General features: G+C 46.0%; 1 protein-coding gene across 8 annotated transcripts in view; it reads right to left on the minus strand.

Moving 5' to 3' along the window:
* The window catches only part of COBL (cordon-bleu WH2 repeat protein), a 270,191-nt gene that overhangs the window by 116,826 nt on the left and 132,813 nt on the right, over positions 1-20,552 (minus strand). For all 8 annotated transcript variants that reach the window (XM_061198313.1, XM_061198310.1, XM_061198308.1 and 5 more), the window contains one exon: positions 826-1,008. In XM_061198313.1, the coding sequence (XP_061054296.1) occupies positions 826-1,008 (183 nt within the window). The remainder of the gene's footprint in view (positions 1-825; positions 1,009-20,552) is intronic.

The following is a 20,552-nucleotide window of genomic DNA, read 5'->3' on the forward strand; positions in this document are numbered from 1 at the left end:
TCCTTACACTGCAGGCTGATCCGCATCTCAGGGTCTCTGCGGACCACTCCTGTTGCTGCCCAGGAGAGCTTGGCTTCTAAAAGCACCCAGAGCACATCGTCCGTCCTGGCCACCCTTGGGTGTCATCCCTGCCACATTCCACCCAAATAATTTTTTTCAGTGTCACGTTTTAAGCCAGAAAAACTGTCAAAGAGTGTCCTGGCCTCTGGAAAATGAGGGTCTGGTATGTCAAATAGTGTTTCAAGGCCAATCATCAGGTGGATGAAGGAAGAAGCCCAGAGTAAGAGGCCAGCCGCTAGGGACGCTGGCTCTGCCCGGTCACCACGGGACAGTCACGTGCAAAGCCATTCCTCTGCTCCGAAGGCTCCACAGATACAAGGCCTCCCTAAATAGATGTTATGTCACATAGAAACCAACTTCACGTGCAAACACCTTCTCAGCTGTCCTGCGAACGCGGTTTATTTGGGCACCTATACTATATTACGTGTCATCCCCATCTTATACACACTCCAGATTTCTTACAGTGCCTGCAATTTTCTCATTAAGCAATGGTGCCCCAAATTTCAAAGCTAAAGATAAAATAAATGTTAATCAACAAGCCTAAGCCTTTAAGGGCTGAAGGCACAAAAATAGTTTCCGATCTTCCCTAAATGAAGCGACGCGGCATCTCACTTTGACTTCTGAATAAAGCTTAACTTTTCACCCTGAACCATCTCATTGCTAAAGCCACAAGCTTGAAGGATGACAGGGAGCATAGGCTCCTTCCAGAAAATTCATGGGTTCATTTAGCGGGGGCCCTGGTCCTGAGCAGCGCCCTCTCCCTACCTTTTCCGACGTCTTGTCTTGCACGGGTGGTCCCGCGCGGGGCAGGGACGGAGGGGGAGGCGCTCGGCGCTTCTTCAGGTCTGACTTGACCGACACCCCTGAGATGCTGCCAAGGGAGAGCGATGGACCCAGTGTAGTGGAACGGGGATTCACGGACGGGGAGTTCGGGGTCGTCAAGCAGCCCTGTCGGGGGAAGAGGCAAACATAAAACCTGATCACTCCGAGATGCTTCTCGGCGTACGAAGGCTCAGACACGAAAGCCGAGTGCCCACCACCCACCTGAACTTCTCCCAGCATCATTTCCATGGACAGCTTGAACGGCTGGAACAAAACTCTTATTTTCACTCTGCTGGGAAAATGATCACAGACCCCATGGCAGGACAAACCTCCTGGTGTGAGGTTTATTTTCCTAATCATGAAGGAAACAGCAGACTTTTTAAAGCTCTAAGAGGAATTCTTACCAGATAGAATCATGGAAGATTCTCAACCCACCTGCAGTGGTGAATTAACCTCCTTAAATTTTTAACCTGTCATCAGAGTGAGCACTTAGATGCTGAAAAGAGGAGGGAACAGATCAAGAAGTATATTTCTGCTGGAGAAGAAGCCCGTCTTTGCCATCTCGAGAAGTACTTCACCCGCTGCCAGAAAGGGGCTTAGGTTTCTTCTAACTTTGAGAAGTTTCAAACAAGTGGCCGGGTAGTATAAACAGCCTGCTGTGAAGACTTTACGTGACCACCAAATGCAGTACTTCATGACAGATCCCTAATCAACTGAAAATAAATTCAACCTAACACACTAATTAATTGTTCCCAAGGAGCAAGGTCTATATCCAGGGAACAGACTAAAGGCACATATATATTTTTCCAGTTTTTCCTCCTAGGTCCTGCTTAATAGAATCATATGAGTGTTAGTGCAGGAAGGGCATTTAGAGAACTAGCAGTCTAATTCCAAATTAAAACTGAAATGGAGCCCACCCCCTGCCCTGCTGTGCGCTGTGCCCTCCGCCCTGCCCCGTCCCTCCCCAGCACTGGTGTCCCCGCCCGGTGTAGTCCACACCGAGGCCAGTGCAGTGTAGTGGTCAGCCCACAGATGAGGGGGACACACTGCCTGGACTCAATTCCTGGCTTTGCCGCTGATAAGCTGTGTGACCTTGGACAGGTTTCTTAACTTCTCTCTGCCTCAGTTTATCTCCTGTAAAATTGAGGTCAATAACAGCACCTCCATCACAAAGAAATCGTGAGAACTGAATGGGTTACAACAGATGAAAGAGCCTTTGAGAGTTCTAGGCACAAAGTAAACATCTGATATGTGCTATTATAATTATCATGTAAATGTGAGCCCCATGAGGACAACGATTATTCCCTGTTTGCACCCATGGCCGTGTCCCTGGCTCCTAGCATCTCCTGGTACCCGGAGGGCCCTTGAGTCCACATTTGCAGAAATGAGTGGGTGGGCAACTCTACTCTCACGTTTCACACAATGAATTTGTGGGTTAGCTTTCATCTGAACCATTGGTTCACCATATTTGAAACAAATACAGACAGGAAACTCATCGCATTCAGCAACAGCCCCGCATTACCTGCCCTCAGCCTCAAATTCTATTCTGTTCTGCCAATTATACTATCATTCAGTTTCCTGAGAAGATTTTTGATACTCAGATTTTCTTCTTTTTTTTAGGTGGTTTTTTTTTTTAACATCATTATTGGAATATAATTGCTTTACAATGGTGTCTTAGTTTCTGCTTTATAACACAGTGAATCAGCTATACATATATATATCTCCCCATATCTCCTCCCTCTTGCGTCTCCCTCCCACCCTCCCTATCCCACCCCTCTAGGGGGTCACAAAGCACTGAGTTGATCTCCCTGTGCTATGCGGTTGCTTCCCACTAGCTATCTATGTTACATTTAGTAGTGTATATATGTCCATGCCACTCTCTCCCTTCGTCCCAGCTTACCCTTCCCCTTCCCCATGTCCTCAAGTCCATTCTCTACATCTGCATCTTTATTCCTGTCCTGCCCCTAAGTTCTTCATAACCATTTTTTTTTTTAGATTCCATATATATGTGTTAGCATATGGTATTTGTTTTTCTCTTTCTGACTTACTTCACTCTGTATGACAGACTCTAGGTCCATCCACCTCACAACAAATAACTCAATTTCGTTTCTTTTTATGGCTGAGTAATATTCCATTGTATATATGTGCCACATCTTCTTTATCCATGAGACTCAGATTTTCTTGTACTTAAATATTAACATCAAAGGAAAACCCAATCCCTGAAGGTTGCTTTTTATGCCAATTCATGCTTCCTTGTGAGACACTGACCATCAAATGCACTGCTCATCAAATGCAGAATCCCCATAAGGAATAGGTGAGGGATCCACAGGAAATAGCCCAACACCCAGAAAACCCATCGACCCCTACCGAGGCTCCCATAGAAAAAAATGTAAAGAAAAAATGTCCATGTTTCTCCCAATCCTTGAGTTCTGCAGACATTAGACTCGTTACTAAGCAAATAAGCCAATGCAAAATGAACTCTTAAATACTTTTCTCTGCCTTACATCTACCTCCATAGCAACCATGAACACACAAGGAGACACGAGAACTTAAATTCACTCAGAGATACAGGGTCCAGATGATAAAATTAAGCAAATGAAGCAAACCAGAGCAAGGGCTTGACTGGTCCAAGTCTGGAGCTGGGGAAGTGTTGCACTGGGTAGCTGGATCGCTCAAATGCCCCCCCACATTCAAGGGGGTACAAACTCATGCCATGGAGGTTTGTTAAAACTTGTGAAATACAACGGAGAACTCCACCCACTGCCCACATCTCTGGAGTGTGCCTGGACCCATTTGGCATCCCATAAACAAGATGTTTGCGACAATGCATTTTACACCCCTGACACTAACTGCTTTTCCTCCCTCCACCCTGTCTAGACTGGGAACTTCCAATCCCACTTGCTTCAGTCCTCACCACAACGATGCGAGCCAGGAGGGCCCCTCTGCACCACTCTGAACTCACCTCAGTCCTTTAAGTGCCCTGAGCATTTTCCCAGCTCTGTGCGGACACTCCCTTAAAAGCACTTCACAGCTCACCCATTTTGTATCTATTTCAGGTTCTACCTCTGTCATCCTGTAGCCCTTAGAGCACTGTGACATCTGAGATTGTCAACTCCTTCTTGAGGTGAGGGGCTGACCCAGCACCCACCACGCACACACAGGCAGGAATGTCTCCATCTTTAAAATTGGGGGCATTCCATTTACTTCAAAGTTGTGGTCAGCACCTAGCATGTTTCTGTCACATTAGGGATGTCCCACCTATGTGGTTTCCTTCTCCTCTGATAAGTATTTTTGGTAAGAATGACCTCATCAGGGCAACAGTGAGATGGCCTTGGGCAGCAGAAAGTTGGACCCCAGAGCCACCCATCCAGGTCCCCCTGCAAGTCCTGGCACCTGTTATCCCAGGCGATGGGCTGTACTCGATCCATTATCTGTGTCTCTGGAACAGAAGTGAATTTTGACACAACAGGTTTTTTAGCCAAATCTGCTCTAGAGAACACACAAACATCTCTCCCCACCCCTAACCCCGCCCCCGACCCCCCCAATGTCAGGGTCCCCTAGATCTTGGTCCACCAGCCCCTCTCGACTCTGAAACACAAGAGTGTTTCTCAACCTTCAACCCATGGGAAGCCAAAACATTTCGGCTGCCCAGAGAATATTTGTGGTTTAACTCCTGTTTCCTTCTTTTCCCACTCCTGGAATTTGTACACAGAATGTAGAAAAGAAACCCACAGAGTAATTTGGATGAAAACACTGTTAAGTATCGGATGTCCTTTAAGATGCTCATTCACAACAACATAAAACAAAATGGTAAACCAAGAGTGCGGTCCATGTAGCCTGGGGTCTAGACAGGCTAGTCCACGCCCTCCTACTCCAGTTTCAGGGTTCTCTCCTGCTACAGAGCGGCCAGGCTCCCTGGGGGACAGACCACGGCTTATCTGCGGGAGGGATCTCATTTCCTGCTCCTGTCCAAACTGGTCAATAACTTTTTTTTTAATATCAAGCCCTTTTCTGGTAGGGGAGTGAGTCATGCCTTTCTACAAAGGTTGGCAACAAGATCCACAGATTCTGGCTCTTACAGTCGCACCAGATTTTCTCAGGAGTTTTTCTCCTGCGAGTGAAGCCCAATAAATCATTAAGAAAAAGCAATGGATAATGAAAAGGGGAAAAAGCAAACCCAACCTTTTCCACCCAGAGCTCGTGGGACTTCAGACGGCGGGGTGTACACCTCCCCTGCTGTCCCTGGAGGGCTAGTGAGATGGGAAACAGTACTAAACTCGGTGTATCTGTATCGCTGCTGACAGCCCAGGAATTTAATACATTCAGTATAAAATGATAACTTGATCCCATCTCACACACACAGCTGGGAGTGGAGAGCTAGGAAACAATTTCAGGATCTGGGTGTCAGCCTGAGAGGAGACCAACATCTCCTGCGACGGTTGATTTTGCCAGAGATCTCAAATTTTAAATGAAAAAATGTATAATTGATTGTTTCCATTTGAAATGCACTCGTTATCTCAGCAAGACCTGATCTCCTTCTATCTGGATGTCACCGCAGCCACTTTGCAAATGTCGACTGAAAAAAAATGCACAACGTAAAAGTTGAGAATTATGTTATATTCAGCGGACAAAACCGAGGACTTAAACCCGGGACGCAGCCTCTCGGATTGCTCTGAGGGACCACTCCAAAGATGTAAGGGGGGAACCAGGATGTATAGGAGTTTTTGCAAGAAAGACCAGGTCGTCGGAACATCAAAAGATTACTGTTAATGAAAGAAAACCAGACATCTCAAGTTAAGGAATTTAGCTCTTATCAATGTATGGGAAGATGCAAGAATCTGGGCTCACTGAAACCATCCCTTTGATGTGCACCTCACCTATCTGGGGCCAGTGTCCTATGCTTTCTCGTCCTGAATCCCCTCAGGGTGCACCTTCAGTGCAGGGGGCGGGGGGTTGGCGGCTGCAGTGTCTGATGGTGTGATGGCAGGCACCCTGTTTCCATCCTGAGTTCCCTCAGGGCTCACTGTCAGGGCAGCTGTAATGTGATGGCTTGATGGCTGCAACACCCTTTGTTACGGCAGCAACAACTTTTTCATTGACACAAACGACCTGAGCTTCTCTGTGGGGAGATGCACAGACCCCGGGGGCTTCCCAAGGAGCTGAGCTGGGAAGTGGGCTGGGTGGGTGACCGTGGGCTTGGCCTTTGGATTAGCTCTGACTCTAACCCATTGGGAACGTCACCGCAGGCACAGTGGTCTCTGCGGGGCCAGCACTACAGGCAGAGGGCACAGTTGTTACAGCTCCGTATAACCCCAGGGAAAGCTCTGGGAGCCCTGGGTCTCCCTAGAATGATTCTGGGGTGCACAGGCGCTGCAAAGAGCAGCTTCTCTCCTTGACTCATTTGCTTGTCATCGATCAGAGATCAGTACCAGGCAGGACACCGAGTGCGCCCAAGGTGGGTATCACTCTTTCCACATGAGCCCAACTGCCCCGTGTGTGTCCTCTGCTGGAGCTCCTGATGCTGTCTGCACCAGGCGGCTCTACCAGCATCCACGTCACAGCCGAAGGGGAGCCATCTGTCCCTATAAACAGTAAGGCAGCTGTGAACACTGGCTAGAATATGCTTCTGGAGACAAATGGGTCAATGCTGTACTTGAAACCTTTCTGTTTACATTGATTCCAAAAAAGAGTAAGGATGAAGAGTTATTTTGTTCCCATTTCTCAAAAATGTTCATTCTGGCAAAAAAAAGACTATTTATCTTGTGAGAACCAATCACGTGATCAAGTGGACCTTTTGACATGGTTGGTGAGGAATTCAGGTAGAGGTTTTGGTCTAAATACTGAGGAAAATATTTTGGTTACAGTAAGTACAGTCTAAAATAGCCATCAACCATCCTTTCAGCATCAGATGCTTCTAAATTAGACCAGATGCTTTTAGGATGGCATGGTTTCAGAGTTTTAACAGTGAGAAAAACTGAGGCCCAAGGAAATGAGCTGAGCTCCTCAGGATGCCTGAGCCCCTGGGGATGGGATTCAACTAGTCAGTTCCCAAGCTGCCCTGCATCCCTCCTCCCCTTCCACCACACTGCCCCCTTCTCAAAGGATTTCATACAGCTTTGTTTTTTCCTTTCTTTCTTTCCTTCCTTCCTTCCTTTCTTCTTCCCTCTCTCCCTCCCTCCCTTCCCTCCTCCCTTTCTTCCTTTTCTCCCTTCCTTCCTCCCTCCCTCCCTCTTTCCTTCCTTCCTTCCTTCTTGGTCAAAGAATCAAGTGGGAGAGAAGTTGCAGTCAGACCCGTTACCCACATCGCCTTTTCTTCGGACCCAGGCTTTGGCAGGGATCTAAGGCAGGACCACACGACAGAAACCAGGTGGCATGGATGGACACCGCTGTCCTGCCCACACTCACAGGGATCCTCTGGGCACAGCAGCCCAGATCTATCAAAACTCCTCTGATGTGAAAGCAGAGAACATCGCTTCCCATCCTGTGGCTGCTGGCACCATCCTGGACACTGGGCCAGGCAAAGTTCCCTTCCTCAAGGGTGTGCTCTGCCTGCTTTTTCTTATCCTAGGAGAACAGCCTTCCTGATGGACACACCCATGGCTGCATCCCTCGGCCAGAGGACACCAAGTTTTCCCACGCCCTGGAAATCTGGCATCAATTCAGAGTAAAGGGCAAACCAAGAGGCTGAAGCCCACCAGCTTCGTGAGAACGAATCCCCGTGATGGGCAGAGAAACGGAACTTATGAATCTAGTTTCTACTCTGCGATGTGAGCGGGAAACGGCCATTCTCTGCGCCAAGTGCCTCGAGGGGATGCCTGAGGAAAGGCATTTCTATAGAAGATAAGTTGCAGAAGCTATCTGGCCAACAAAATACTGTGTCATAGAAGCTCTCTGACGGTTACAAGCATCACAACAATTTCAGATCATTTCTCCACTGGCAGGATTTTCCCTGAACTTACAGGAAAATATAAGTGTGCCAGAGCATCCAACTGGTAGTATCTTTCTTGTAACAAAACTCAGGGAAGAAACTGAAGGTGAGCTGGATTAGTCCGAACCTTCTCCTGTAGGACCTTCTGAAAACCAAAACCTGTTAGCGAAGATGGGAATGCTTGGGATATACTGATTATTCATAATTGGCCACTTTCACCAGGACCATTTTAGAAAGCCAGAAATTTCTGAAAAGCTTGTGAATGAAAAGGAAACAAGTCTTGGTGTAATTCAAAGATGTAGAACACGCGATGCCCGGCCCCAGGAAGGCCATGGTCCTGACGGGGAGGGCGCAGGGGCCCCAGGGGTCAGTGTGCAGGCTCCGCAGGGGGTGTGGAGGAGGAGAGGAGAGGAAGAACACTGAGGGAGGTGGTGTGATGGTGAGTGGGGGGGTGGTGAGCATAACGCATGGGGAGCAGGAGAATGAGGGGGGCCAGGGCTCCACGCACGTGTGTGTGTGTGTGTGTGTGTGTGTGCGCGCGTCTGTGCTGGCTTGCTGTGGTTCTATGTGAGATTTCAACGGAGGCAAACTCAATTAAGCACAATTTTGGCGGCGGGGGTGGGGGGGAGATGGTGCTAATTCACACGAACAATAAAACCTTCATAACAAAGGTTTCCCTTTAAAATGTGCAAAATTTCCCAAAATTTGTACCGTAGCAGGTTTTGAATATTGATCTGTAAGTTGTTTACTAAAATTCATCAGGAGTAAGATTTCCTACATAGCCACAGTTGAGATCAATGGATTCCTCCAAAGGACATCAGGCCTCGCATGTCAAGCGGCTCCTGTGCATTTCATCGATACCTGGGCTAGATGAGGGAAGGAAATGGGGGCCTGTCTGTCGGTTGGTACTGGCTGGGTTTCAGGGCTGACGGAAAAGATGCCTCATCCCCATAGAGAAACAAAACTAAAATGAGAACAAATCTCTCTGCCAGAAACCAGATGATTTCTAACTCTTGGATCAGATCAGGAAGGCTTCTCCCTAACTCTAGGTAACCGAGTCATTAGGTGGAGGAAACTAAACTGATTAGATTTCTCTTCCAGCAAATTCATCTTCAAGTAAAATAGGAGGGTTTTTTAAGAAGCAGGAAGTGTAGGTGTGATTCAATCGTCTCTCAGCTGAGGAGACCAGCTCTCACCTGTCCAAGCACCCCACTCTCACCTGCAAAGACATCCATCAACCTTTGCTATCTACAGGCATCGTGCTGTAGGACAGCAATCACAAATTCCAGTATCCAAAATGGGACCCTTATCCAAGTGGCCCAGGAAAAAGGCCCAATTGGAAAGAACATGGGGCAACAGCATTCTGTTTTCAAAGATTTTTTTGATGTGGACCAGTTTTAAAGTCTTTATTGAATTTGTTACAATATTGCTTCTGTTTTTAAGTTTTGGTTTTTTGGCCACGAGGCATGTGGGATATTAGCTCCCTGACCAGGGATTGAACCCGCACCCCCTGCATTGGAAGGCGAAGTTTTAACCACTGGATCACCAGGGAAGCCCAGGGCAAAAGCATTTTGAAGATTGTCCTGGACAAACAGAGAAGGGTGGTCCCCCTTCCAGAAGGGAGTCTGACTGGACACTGGCCGAGAGCAGAGAACCGGAGCTGCGGGTGAAGAAGGGGGTCTCGTCCCCAGACTCAGGCAGAACAACAGATACATGAGGGGGCCTTGAGCTTCCACACATCAACCCATCTGATCATGTGACAGCTCTCTGAGGTAGGTAATCGCAGGACCCCCTTTCACAGGGAAGGAAACTGAGGCAGAGAGAGCGGATGCCTGGGGCCACATCCAGACAGTAGAAGAGCCAGGCAGGCTGGCACTGGAACAGAGGTTCTAGAACTTAGTCGCACATCAGGACTCCCCCGCACCCCGGAGCTTTTAAAGATGGGAAAGACCAGCCACACCCCAGACCAACTTCAGCAGAAACTCTGGGATGGGACCAGGCATCTGCTGTTTTTCTTTAAAAAGAAAAATTATTGTGTCAAAATACGTGTAACATAAGATTTACCATTTTAACCATTTTAAAGTGTACAGTTCAGAGGCATGAAGCACCTTCCCCGTGTAGTCCAGCCACCACCATCTAGTTCCAGAACTTCTTATCCCCCTAAAAGGAAACCCTGGGTCCATTCAGTAGCCACTGCTCATCCCATCTCCCCTGGCAACCACCCATCTGCTTTCTGACTCTGGATGGACTGTCCTGGTTCCTTCGCATGAACGGAGTCAAACAACACGTGGTTTCCAGGCCTGGCTTCTTTCACTCGGCGTGAAGATTTCAAGGTTCCTCCGTGCTCGGCCTGTGTCAGAGCATCCTTTCCCCTCATGGCTGAATAGTCCTTCCTCCCATGGAGAGTCCACATTCTGTTTGCCCATTCATCTGGGGACGGACATGCGGGTTGTTTTCGCCTTTTGGCTTTTGTGACTAGAGCTGCTGTGAACATCTGCCTACAGGTGTTGGCTTGAAACTCTGCCCTCAAGTTTTGTGGGCACCTAGGAGCAGACTTGCCAGGTCTACGCTTCACTCTCCCCGGCAGCTGCACCATTGTACCTTTCCACTAGCAATGAAAGAAGGTTCCGATTTCTCCACGTCCTTGCCAACACTTATTTTTTATTTTCCTGTCATAAAAAATGATAGCCATCTTAGCGGGTGCGAAGGGGCACCTCACTGAGGTTTGGGTTTGCATATTTCTAGCTCATCGTGACCTGGGCGTCCTTTCATGGGCTCGCTGGCTGTTAGGCGTCTGCTTTGAAAGTCAAGGTGAAGAGCCACTGCTGCAGATTCCTCCCCGAAAGCACCACACCACTCACGCTGCCCGGGGCAGAGGTGGCTCATTTTTCCTTCTCTCTCAGGACAGACCTTACAGCATCAGCCTCCGACATTTTTTTCTGGTCCGCAGCCCCATGGTGGCAGGGGTTACCACGCATGACAAACCTCCACAGGGAGCATCTGTACAAGATCTCTGCCCCTCACACTTTCCCTCAGAAAAGCGTATTAGGAAGTGAAGGACAATGTTTTTCCAGGGCACCCTTGAACAGCTTCCTTCTGTTTTAAGTAAATCATTCATAAATTTTGCAACTTTACTATTAACTAACAAAGCACCCCACCCCTGACCCCTCTCTGAGGCTCCACCGCCCCACAAGACACACAGCTGATCCAGTGCATGCCAGCCTGGCCACAGAGAGGGGACCTCAGGGCACACACGGCCCAGGTCACCTGTGATGTTCACATGTAAAGCCTTGCAGGTTTCTTCAGGTTTTCCTGTCACCTGCTCATGGAGCCCCATGCTTGCCTGTGAGCCTGATTTTTAGGGACAAGATTCTGCAGTTCTTCTGACCTGTGCCCGCTCTGCATTCTCCCTTTAAGACATTAACGCTTGTTGGAAATAAAATGAGGGGAAGGAAAATAGTGACTGCAGGGGAGCTGCAGGGGTGGAGCCAGCCCAGAGGCCCGGCGAAGAGGAGGGTTAGAAGAGGGGCCATGGGAGGGAGATGCAAGTTTTCCCACCCGAAAGCAGGTAACAGAGAGGGGACACCAAGGGACATCCGAGGGATTCCGTCCAATCTCTCCAGTCCCAGGCGAACAAGCCAGGAGGAACACCGGACCACCACAACAGTTACTGAACATGGTTGCTACAACCCATCAGGAAACTGGGAAGCGGATCTCCCTGTTGCTATGTTTGCAATCCTGGGAGAGGTGCAACGTTCTCCTCTTTCTGGTGGCATGTGGGGAGCTAGCGGGATGCCTGTTCAATAAACCAGCAGGGCAGGACTTCTGTCCAGGCCTGACAGCGGGAGGTACTCGGAAGGGGAGGAGAAAGGCTGTCCCACTCACAGCAGAGTCCCAACCGCAGCCTGGGGCAGCCCCGCCTCTGGGGCCACCTCACCTAGGGGCTTACAGGCCAGTGGGCACGGCTGCCTCTCTCTATCCTGGGTCGTGTGGGGCAGGGCAGGGGGGAGGGCAGCAGGAGTGATGGGGGGCCCAGAAGGGAAGGGAGAGAGTCTCCTTCCCTTCTCTTTTCTTCTCTCAGGACTCAGAGCCCGCCTTGGGCCCCTGTTAGCATCCGTCTCCCCGGCTGGATTCGAAGGGGCAACGCCACCGGCTTTAAGCAAAAGTCTGGGTGCTCTTCCCAAGCGGACGTACCCTCCTGACCTGCCTGCCGGGGCCCCACTGCCCTTCACCTTCTCTCTCAGATGCAGCTGCTCCTGAGGCCGGAGACTCTGTCACCTGTGAGGCTGTGTTCGGCCTCTCTCCTCTCAGGCCCCCATCAGCACCCCAGCTCTGAAGAGCATCCTCCCCGGGAGCCCTGCCCTCCTCCCCAAATGCCCTCTTTGGTTCTGGCCCACAGCTGCCTGGGATCTGCTCCCCTACCAATGCCTCAGGAACAGGCCCACAGGAGGCCAAGGGGTGAGTGCGGAGAGTGGGCTTTCCAGAGCCCAGCAGAGGACACCCTGGGTGACTGGTACTCCCGCCAGGACCGCCCGCGGCGCCCCGTCCTGCAGGGAACCATAGCTCCAGTGGGTCTCTAACCAACGGCACCCCATCGCCATTTCAGGGCGTGAGTGCGTGTGTGTGTGAATATGTACACACACTCACACACATATATAATATATAATGTATTATTATATTATAATACTTATATATATTGTAGCATATTATATATCATATAATATACTATAATATATAATATATATCAACATATATAACATAATATATACTAATATAATACACTAATATATAACAATGTATTATATAATGTATATTATATAATAATATAATCAAAAATCTATTTATTATCACGTAAACACTCAAGCCCTCATTTCTGATTTTAACACAGAAACCTCAGCCTCTGTTTCTGGATTATTTTCCAACTCCCTGAGACAAGCCTTACTTTCCCCGTGCCAGGTCCCCTGGCCAGGGCTGCACAGGGCTGGCCATCCCGCTTTATCGAACAGGCACCTGCAAGCCCCCACATCCCGTGCCCTGTATCCGAGCCTGAGGGCTGGGCGTCGTCCAGAGGGCTCCCTGCCTGGGGCGCACTGTTTCCTTCATCCTCTGTGAGTCAGTGTGAAACGCCAGGGTCTACACCTCTCTGGAAGATTTTCGGCAAGGTCACAAGTGCCCGGGTTCTGAACACCACCATGGGGGGGGGACAATTCCCCCCACTAATGTCAGTCACAGGCAGCTCCCCTGGCACCTTCCCCTCCTCAGGGTCACAAGCTGGTGTGTCCAGGCTGCCGGCTCCTTCCCGAATCCCACTTCCTTCAAAAGTCCCATGTTCCAGTAAGGATCTCACCTCACAGGCAATCCCCTCCCACACTCTGGCTACGTTTTAGCTCTCACTTTATGAGTAAATATTTTTGTTTTTAACATCATTATTGGAGTATAATTGCTTTACAATGGTGTGTTAGTTTCTGCTGTATAATGAAGTGAACCAGCTATACATATACTTATATCCCCATATCTCCTCCCTCTTGAGCCTCCCTCCCACCCTCCTTATCCCACCCCTCTAGGTGGTCAGAAAGCACCGAGCTGATCTCCCTGTGCTATGCGACTGCTTCCCACTAGCTATCTATCTTACATTTGGTAGTGTATATATGTCCATGCCACTCTCTCACTTCGTCCCAGCTTACCCTTCCCCCTCCCCGTGTCCTCAAGTCCATTTTCTATGTCTGCGTCTTTACTCCTGTCCTGCCCCTAGGTTTTTCAGAACCATTTTTTTTTTGATTCCATATATATGTGTTAGCATACGGTATTTCTTTTTCTCTTTCTGACTTACTTCACTCTGTATGACAGACTCTAGGTCCATCCACCTCACTACAAATAACTCAATTTCATTTCTTTTTATGGGTGAGTAATATTCCATTGTATATATGTGCCATATCTTCTGTATCCATTCATCTGTCAATGGACACTTAGGTTGCTTCCATATCCTGGCTATTGTAAATAGAGCTGCAATGAACATTGTGGTACATGACTCTTTTTGAATTATGGTTTTCTCAAGGTACATGCCCAGTAGTGGGATTGCTGGGTCATATGGTAGTTCTACTGTTAATTTTTTAAGGAACCTCCATACTGTTCTCCATAGTGGCTGTATCAGTTTACATTCCCACCAACAGTGCAAGAGGGTTCCCTTTTCTCCACACCTTCTCCAGCATCTATTGTTTGTAGATTTTTTGATGATGGCCATTCTGACTGGTGTGAGGTGATAACTTCACTGTAGTTTTGATTTGCATTTCTCTAATGATAAGTGATGTTGAGCATCCTTTCATGTGTTTGTTGGCAATCTGTATATCTTCTTTGGAGAAATGTCTATTTAGGTCTTCTGCCCAGTTTTGGATTGGGTTGTTTGTGTTTTTTGATATTGAGCTGCATGAGATGCTTGTAAATTTTGGAGATTAATCCTTTGTCAGTTGCTTCATTTGCAAATATTTTCTCCCATTCTGAGGGTTGTCTTTTCATCTTGTTTATGGTTTCCTTTGCTGTGCAAAAGCTTTTAAGTTTCATTAGGTCCCATTTGTTTATTTTTGTTTTTATTTCCATTTCTCTAGGAGCTGGGTCAAAAAGGATCTTGCTGTGATTTATGTCATAGAGTGTTCTGCCTATGTTTTCCTCTAAGAGTTTTCTAGTGTCTAGCCTTACATTTAGGTCTTTAATCCATTTTGAATTTATTTCTGTGTATGGTGTCAGGGAGTGTTCTAATTTCATACTTTTACATGTACCTGTTGTTTTCCCAGCACCACTTATTGAAGAGGCTGTCTTTTCTCCATTGTATATTCTTGCCTCCTTTATCAAAAATAAGGTGACCATATGTGCATAGATTTATCTCTGGGGTTTCTATCCTATTCCATTGATCTGTATTTCTGTTTTTGTGCCAGTACCATACTGTCTTGATTACTGTAGCTCTGTAGTATAGTCTGAAGTCAGGGAGCCTGATTCCTCCAGCTCCGTTTTTCTTTCTCAAGGTTGCTTTGGCTATTTGGGATCTTTTGTGTTTCCATACAAATTGTGAAATTTTTCTTATAGTTCTGTGAAAAATGCCATTGGTAGTGTGATAGGGTTTGCATTGAATCTGTAGATTACTTTGGGTAGTACAGTCATTTTCACAATGTTGATTCTTCCAGTCCAAGAACATGGTATATCTCCCCATCTGTTTGTATCATCTTTAATTTCTTTCATCAGTGTCTTATAGCTTTTCGCATACAGGTCTTTTCTGTCCTTAGGTAGGTTGATTCCTAGGTATTTTATTCTTTTTGTTGCAATGGTAAATGGGAGTGTTTCCTTAATTTCTCTTTCAGATTTTTCATCATTAGTGTATAGGAACGCAAGAGATTTCTGTGCATTAATTTTGTATCCTGCTACTTTACCAAATTCATTGATTAGCTCTAGCAGTTTTCTGGTAGTGTCTTTAGGATTCTCTATGTATAGTATCATGTCATCTGGAAACAGTGACAGCTTTACTTTTTCTTTTCTGATTTGGATTCCTTTTCTTTTTCTTCTCCGATTGCTGTGGCTACAACTTCCAAAACTACGTTGAATAATAGTGGTGAGAGTGGGCAACCTTGTCTTGTTCCTGATCTCAGTGGAAATGGTTTCAGTTTTTCACCATTGAGAACGAAGTTGGCTGTGGGTCTGTCATATATGGCCTTTATTATGTTGAGGTAAGTTCCCTCTATGCCTACTTTCTGGAGGGTTTTTATCATAACTCCGTGTTGAATTTTGTCAAAAGCTTTTTCTGCATCTATTCAGATGATCATATGCTTTTTCTCCTTCAGTTTGTTAATATGGTGTATCACATTGATTGATTTGCGTATATTGAAGAATCCTTGCATTCCTGGGATGAACCCCACTTGATCATGGTGTATAACCCTTTTAATGTGCTGTTGGATTCTGTTTGCTAGTATTTTGTTGAGGACTTTTGCATCTATGTTCATCAGTGATACTGGCCTGCAGTTTTCTTTCTTTGTGACATCTTTGTCTGGTTTTGGTCTCAGGGTGATGGTGGCTTCGTAGAATGAGTTTGGGAGCGTTCCTCCTTCTGCTATATGTTGGAAGAGTTTGAGAAGGATAGGTGTTAACTCTTCTCTAAATGTTTGATAGAACTCGTCTGTGAAGCCATCTAGTTCCGGGCTTTTTTTTGTTGGAAGATTTTTAATCAAAGTCTCAATTTCAGTGCTTGTGATTGGTTTGTTTATATTTTCTATTTCTTCCTGGTTCAGTCTCAGAAGGTTGTGCTTTCCTAAGAATTTGTCCATTTCTTCCAGGTTGTCCATTTTATTGGCATATAGTTACTTTTAGTAATCTCTCATGATCCTTTGTATTTCTGCAGTGTCAGTTGTCACTTCTCCTTTTTCATTTCTAATTCTATTGATTTGAGTGTTCTCCCTTTTTTCTTGATGAGTCTGGCTAATGGTTTATGAATTTTGTTTATCTTCTCAAAGAACCAGCTTTTAGTTTTATTGATCTTTGCTACCGTTTCCTTCATTTCTTTTTCATTTATTTCTGATCTGTACTTTATGATTTCTTTCCTTCTGCTAGCTTTGGGGTTTTTTTGTTCTTCTTTCTCTAATTGCTTTAGGTGTAAGGTTACGTTGTTTCTTTGAGATGTTTCTTGTTTCTTGAGGTAGGATTGTATTGCTATAAACTTCCCTCTTAGAACTGCTTTTGCTGAATCCCATAGGTTTTGGGTCGTCGTGATTTCATTGTCATTTGTTTCTAGATATTTTTTATTTCCTCTTTGATTTCTTCAGTGATCTCTTGGTTATTTAATAGTGTATTGTTTAGCCTCCATGTGTTTGTATTTTTTACAGATTTTTTCCTGTAATTGATATCTAGTCTCATAGCACTGTGGTCGGAAAAGATACTTGATACGATTTCAATTTTCTTAAATTTACCAAGGCTTGATCTGTGACCCAAGATTTGATCTATCCTGGAGAATGTTCCATGAGCACTTGAGAAGAAAGTGTAGTCTATTATTTTTGGATGGAATGTCCTATAAATATCAATTAAGTCCATCTTGCTTAATGTATCATTTAAAGCTTGTGTTTCCTTATTTATTTTCATTTTGGATGATCTGTCCATTGGTTAAAGTGGGGTGTTAAAGTCCCCTACTGTGATTGTGTTACTGTCGATTTCCCCTTTTATGGCTGTTAGCATTTGCCTTATGTATTGAGGTGCTCCTATGTTGGGTGCATAAATATTGACAATTGTTATATCTTCTTCTTGGATCGATCCCTTTATCATTATGTAGTGTCCTTCTTTGTCTCTTGTAGTAGCCTTTATTTTAAAGTCTATTTTGTCTGATATGAGAATTGCTACTCCAGCTTTCTTTTGATTTCCATTTGCATGGAATATCTTTTTTCATCCCCTCACTTTCAGTCTGTATGTGTCTCTAGGTCAGAAGTGGGTCTCTTGTAGACAGCATATATATGGGTCTTGTTTTTGTATCCATTCAGCCAGTCTATGTCTTTTGGTGGGAGCATTCAATCCATTTACACTTAAGGAAACTATCGATATGTATGCTCTTATTACCATTTTCTTAATTGTTTTGGGTTTGTTATTGTAGGTCTTTTCCTTCTCTCTTTTTTTCCTGCTTAGAGAAGTTCCTTTAATATTTGTTGTAAAATGTAAAAGCATTCTCTTAGCTTTTGCTTGTCTGTAAAGGTTTTGATTTCTCCATCGAATCTGAATGAGATCCTTGCTGGGTAGAGTAATCTTGGTTGTAGGTTTTTCCCTTTCATCACTTTAAATATGTCTTGCCACTCCCTTCTGGCTTGCAGAGTTTCTGCTGAAAGATCGGCTGTTAACCTTATGGGGATTCCCTTGTGTGTTATTTGTTGTTTTTCCCTTGCTACTTTTAATATTTTTTCTTTGTATTTTATTTTTGATAGTTTGATTAATATGTATCTTGGCATGTTTCTTCTTGGACTTATCCTGTATGGGACGCTCTGTGCTTCCTGGACTTGATTGACTATTTCCTTTCCCATATTAGGGAAATTTTCAACTATAATCTCTTCAAATATTTTCTCTGTCCCTTTCTTTTTCTTTTCTTCTCTGGGACCCCTATAATTCGAATGTTGGTGTGTTTAATGGTGTCCCAGAGGTCTCTGAGACTGTCCTCAATTCTTTTCATTCTTTTTTCTTTATTCTGCTCTGTGGTAGTTATTTCCACTATTTTATCTCCAAAATCACTTATCCATTCTTCTGCCTCAGTTATTCTGCTATTGATTCCTTCTAGAGAATTTTTAATTTCATTTATCGTGTTGTTCATCATTGTTTATTTGCTCTTTAGTTCTTCTAGGTCCTTGTTAAACGTGTCTTGTATTTTCTCCATTCTATTTCCAAGATTTTGGATCATCTTTACTATCATTACTCTGAATTCTTTTTCAGGTAGACTGCCTATTTCCTCTTCATTTGTTAGGTCTGGTGGGTTTTTACCTTGCTCCTTCATCTGCTGTGTGTTTCTCTGTCTTCTCATTTTGCTTAACTTACTGTGTTTGGGGTCTCCTTTTCGCAGGCTGCAGGTTCGTAGTTCCCATTGTTTTTTGGTGTTTGCCCCCAGTGGCTAAGGTTGGTTCAGTGGGTTGTGTAGGCTTCCTTGTGGAGGGGACTAGTGCCTGTGTTCTGGTGGATGAGACTGGATCTTGTCTTTCTGGTGGGCAGGACCATGTCTGGTGGTGTGTTTTGGGGTGCCTGTGACCTTATTATTATTTTAGGCAGCCTCTCTGCTAATGGGTGGGGTTGTGGTCCTGTCTTGCTAGTTGTTTGGCATAGGGTGTCCAGCACTGTAGCTTGCTGGTCGTTGAGTCGAGCTGCATCTTAGCATTGAGATGGAGATCTCTGGGAGAGCTTTCGCTGTTTGATATTACACGGAGCCAGGAGGTCTCTGGTGGACCAATGTACTGAACTCGGCTCTCCCACCTCAGAGGCACAGGCCTGATACCCGGCCAGAGCACCAAGACCCTGTCAGCCACGTGGCTTTTGGGAAGTCTGAGGTCTTCTGCCAGCGTTCAGTAGGTGTTCTGTAGGAGTTGTTCCACATGTAGATGTATTTCTGATATATTTGTGGGAAGGAAGGTGATGTCCTCGTCTTACTCCTCTGCCATCTTGAAGGTCTCCCCTATGAGTAATTTTTAAACTGGCTGGTCCATTTTCTGAAATGAGTGAATCAACCGATTTTTCTTGTTTCTAGGGTGTTGGTGGATTTGCTGGTTCACAGATGTGAGTCTCTGACAAATGTGTTTCACTGTTTTCCTTGGAACGTCTGGGATACGGATACAGAAGTCATCATTTACTTTAGACCTTCTCACATTCTTTTCTTTCCATTTAAAAAGCTGGCATTTGGCATTTCTCTAGAGAGGCACTTCTATGCATGTGTGTGCATGCCGTGCACGGCTGTGCGCACACACACACACACACACACACAACCATGGAATAAAGTACTTATCGCTTCCACAGAAGCCACAAGCTTGGAAGTACAGAGGGGGAGCCAAGCCCTGCCACAGTGCAGAAGGGTCATGCTTTGGCCCAGGCATCAGCCAAGCGGCCCATGTGCCCAGTGATGCTACAGCAGTGAAACCCAGCCTTCTGGTCAACCAGGAACAGGCAAGGCACATGGTGAGTCTCTCCTGCTCAGCTCACACGAAGCCCAGCCTCAGTGGTCAACCACAGAAACCTTGAGTCAGCATTCCAGGGAACACCCCCAATACACAGAGCTGACATAGATTATTAAAATTCTTTTTAAATGGTCACATCCTTCTTTTTGTATTTTGATTGTCCTCAGCATAAATGTTCACATTTCCTGGAGAAACTGCAGAGGACAGGTAATTCTCCAATCCTCCAGGAGAAAGCAGGCCTCCTTTCAGCCTGGATGATGAGATCAGGGTGACAGAACATGTGGCCACTTGCAGAAGATGATTCTGGTTGATGTCATTATCCAGATGAAGGCCACCTGTGGCTACTCAAGGCTGGACAGAGACAGCAAGCTCCACAACTCAAAGGGTTAAGTGTCTCCTTCTGGCTTTTTGGAGAAAGTGCTCTATTTTTTCCAATGCAAAATTACAGGGTCTTAGGGTTGGGATGGCAACCTCTCACCCAGATGTGAGTCCATCTGTAAACTTAGAGATGCTCAGTCAGCTTTTGGGTGGGAAACAAAGCCCCCACCTTAGGGGTGGGAGTCACCCACCCCCAGCTCTGAACCGTGGCCACCAACAACTCCTCCCAGGATTGACCTGATTATATCACAGCAAAACCGAATGAGTCTAGGAAGGACCAGTGCTCAGAGAAGTAGACAAAAGCAATGCAGACCTCTCAGAACGTTGACCTTGCAACCAACTAAAATATTCAGCTCCTTCTCACACGAACTACAATAGACTCTGGTCTCACCTAGGCTGCGATACGCATGCAAAATTTTTCAACCTAAATTCATTCATCTATGTCTAAGTTCTGCAGCCCTGCATGACGGATAACCAAGCTCTGTACGAATTTCACTTGTCAGCCGTTATGCCACCCAGTTCTGTGTTACCTACAGTCTGAAAAGTCTTCTTCTGAGTGGCAGGTAAGTACGTAAGTTCCTGTGCCTGGGATGCCATGGACACCTCTCCTACAGACACCAGAGGGCAGAAACCTAATGCCTAATAGGGACAGCTGTCACCTACTGGGCCCTGCCTGCCCTTCTCAGAGTCTCCATAGG

This window comes from Eubalaena glacialis, chromosome 8 (assembly GCF_028564815.1).
Source record: "Eubalaena glacialis isolate mEubGla1 chromosome 8, mEubGla1.1.hap2.+ XY, whole genome shotgun sequence".
NCBI classification, from domain to species: domain Eukaryota; kingdom Metazoa; phylum Chordata; class Mammalia; order Artiodactyla; family Balaenidae; genus Eubalaena; species Eubalaena glacialis.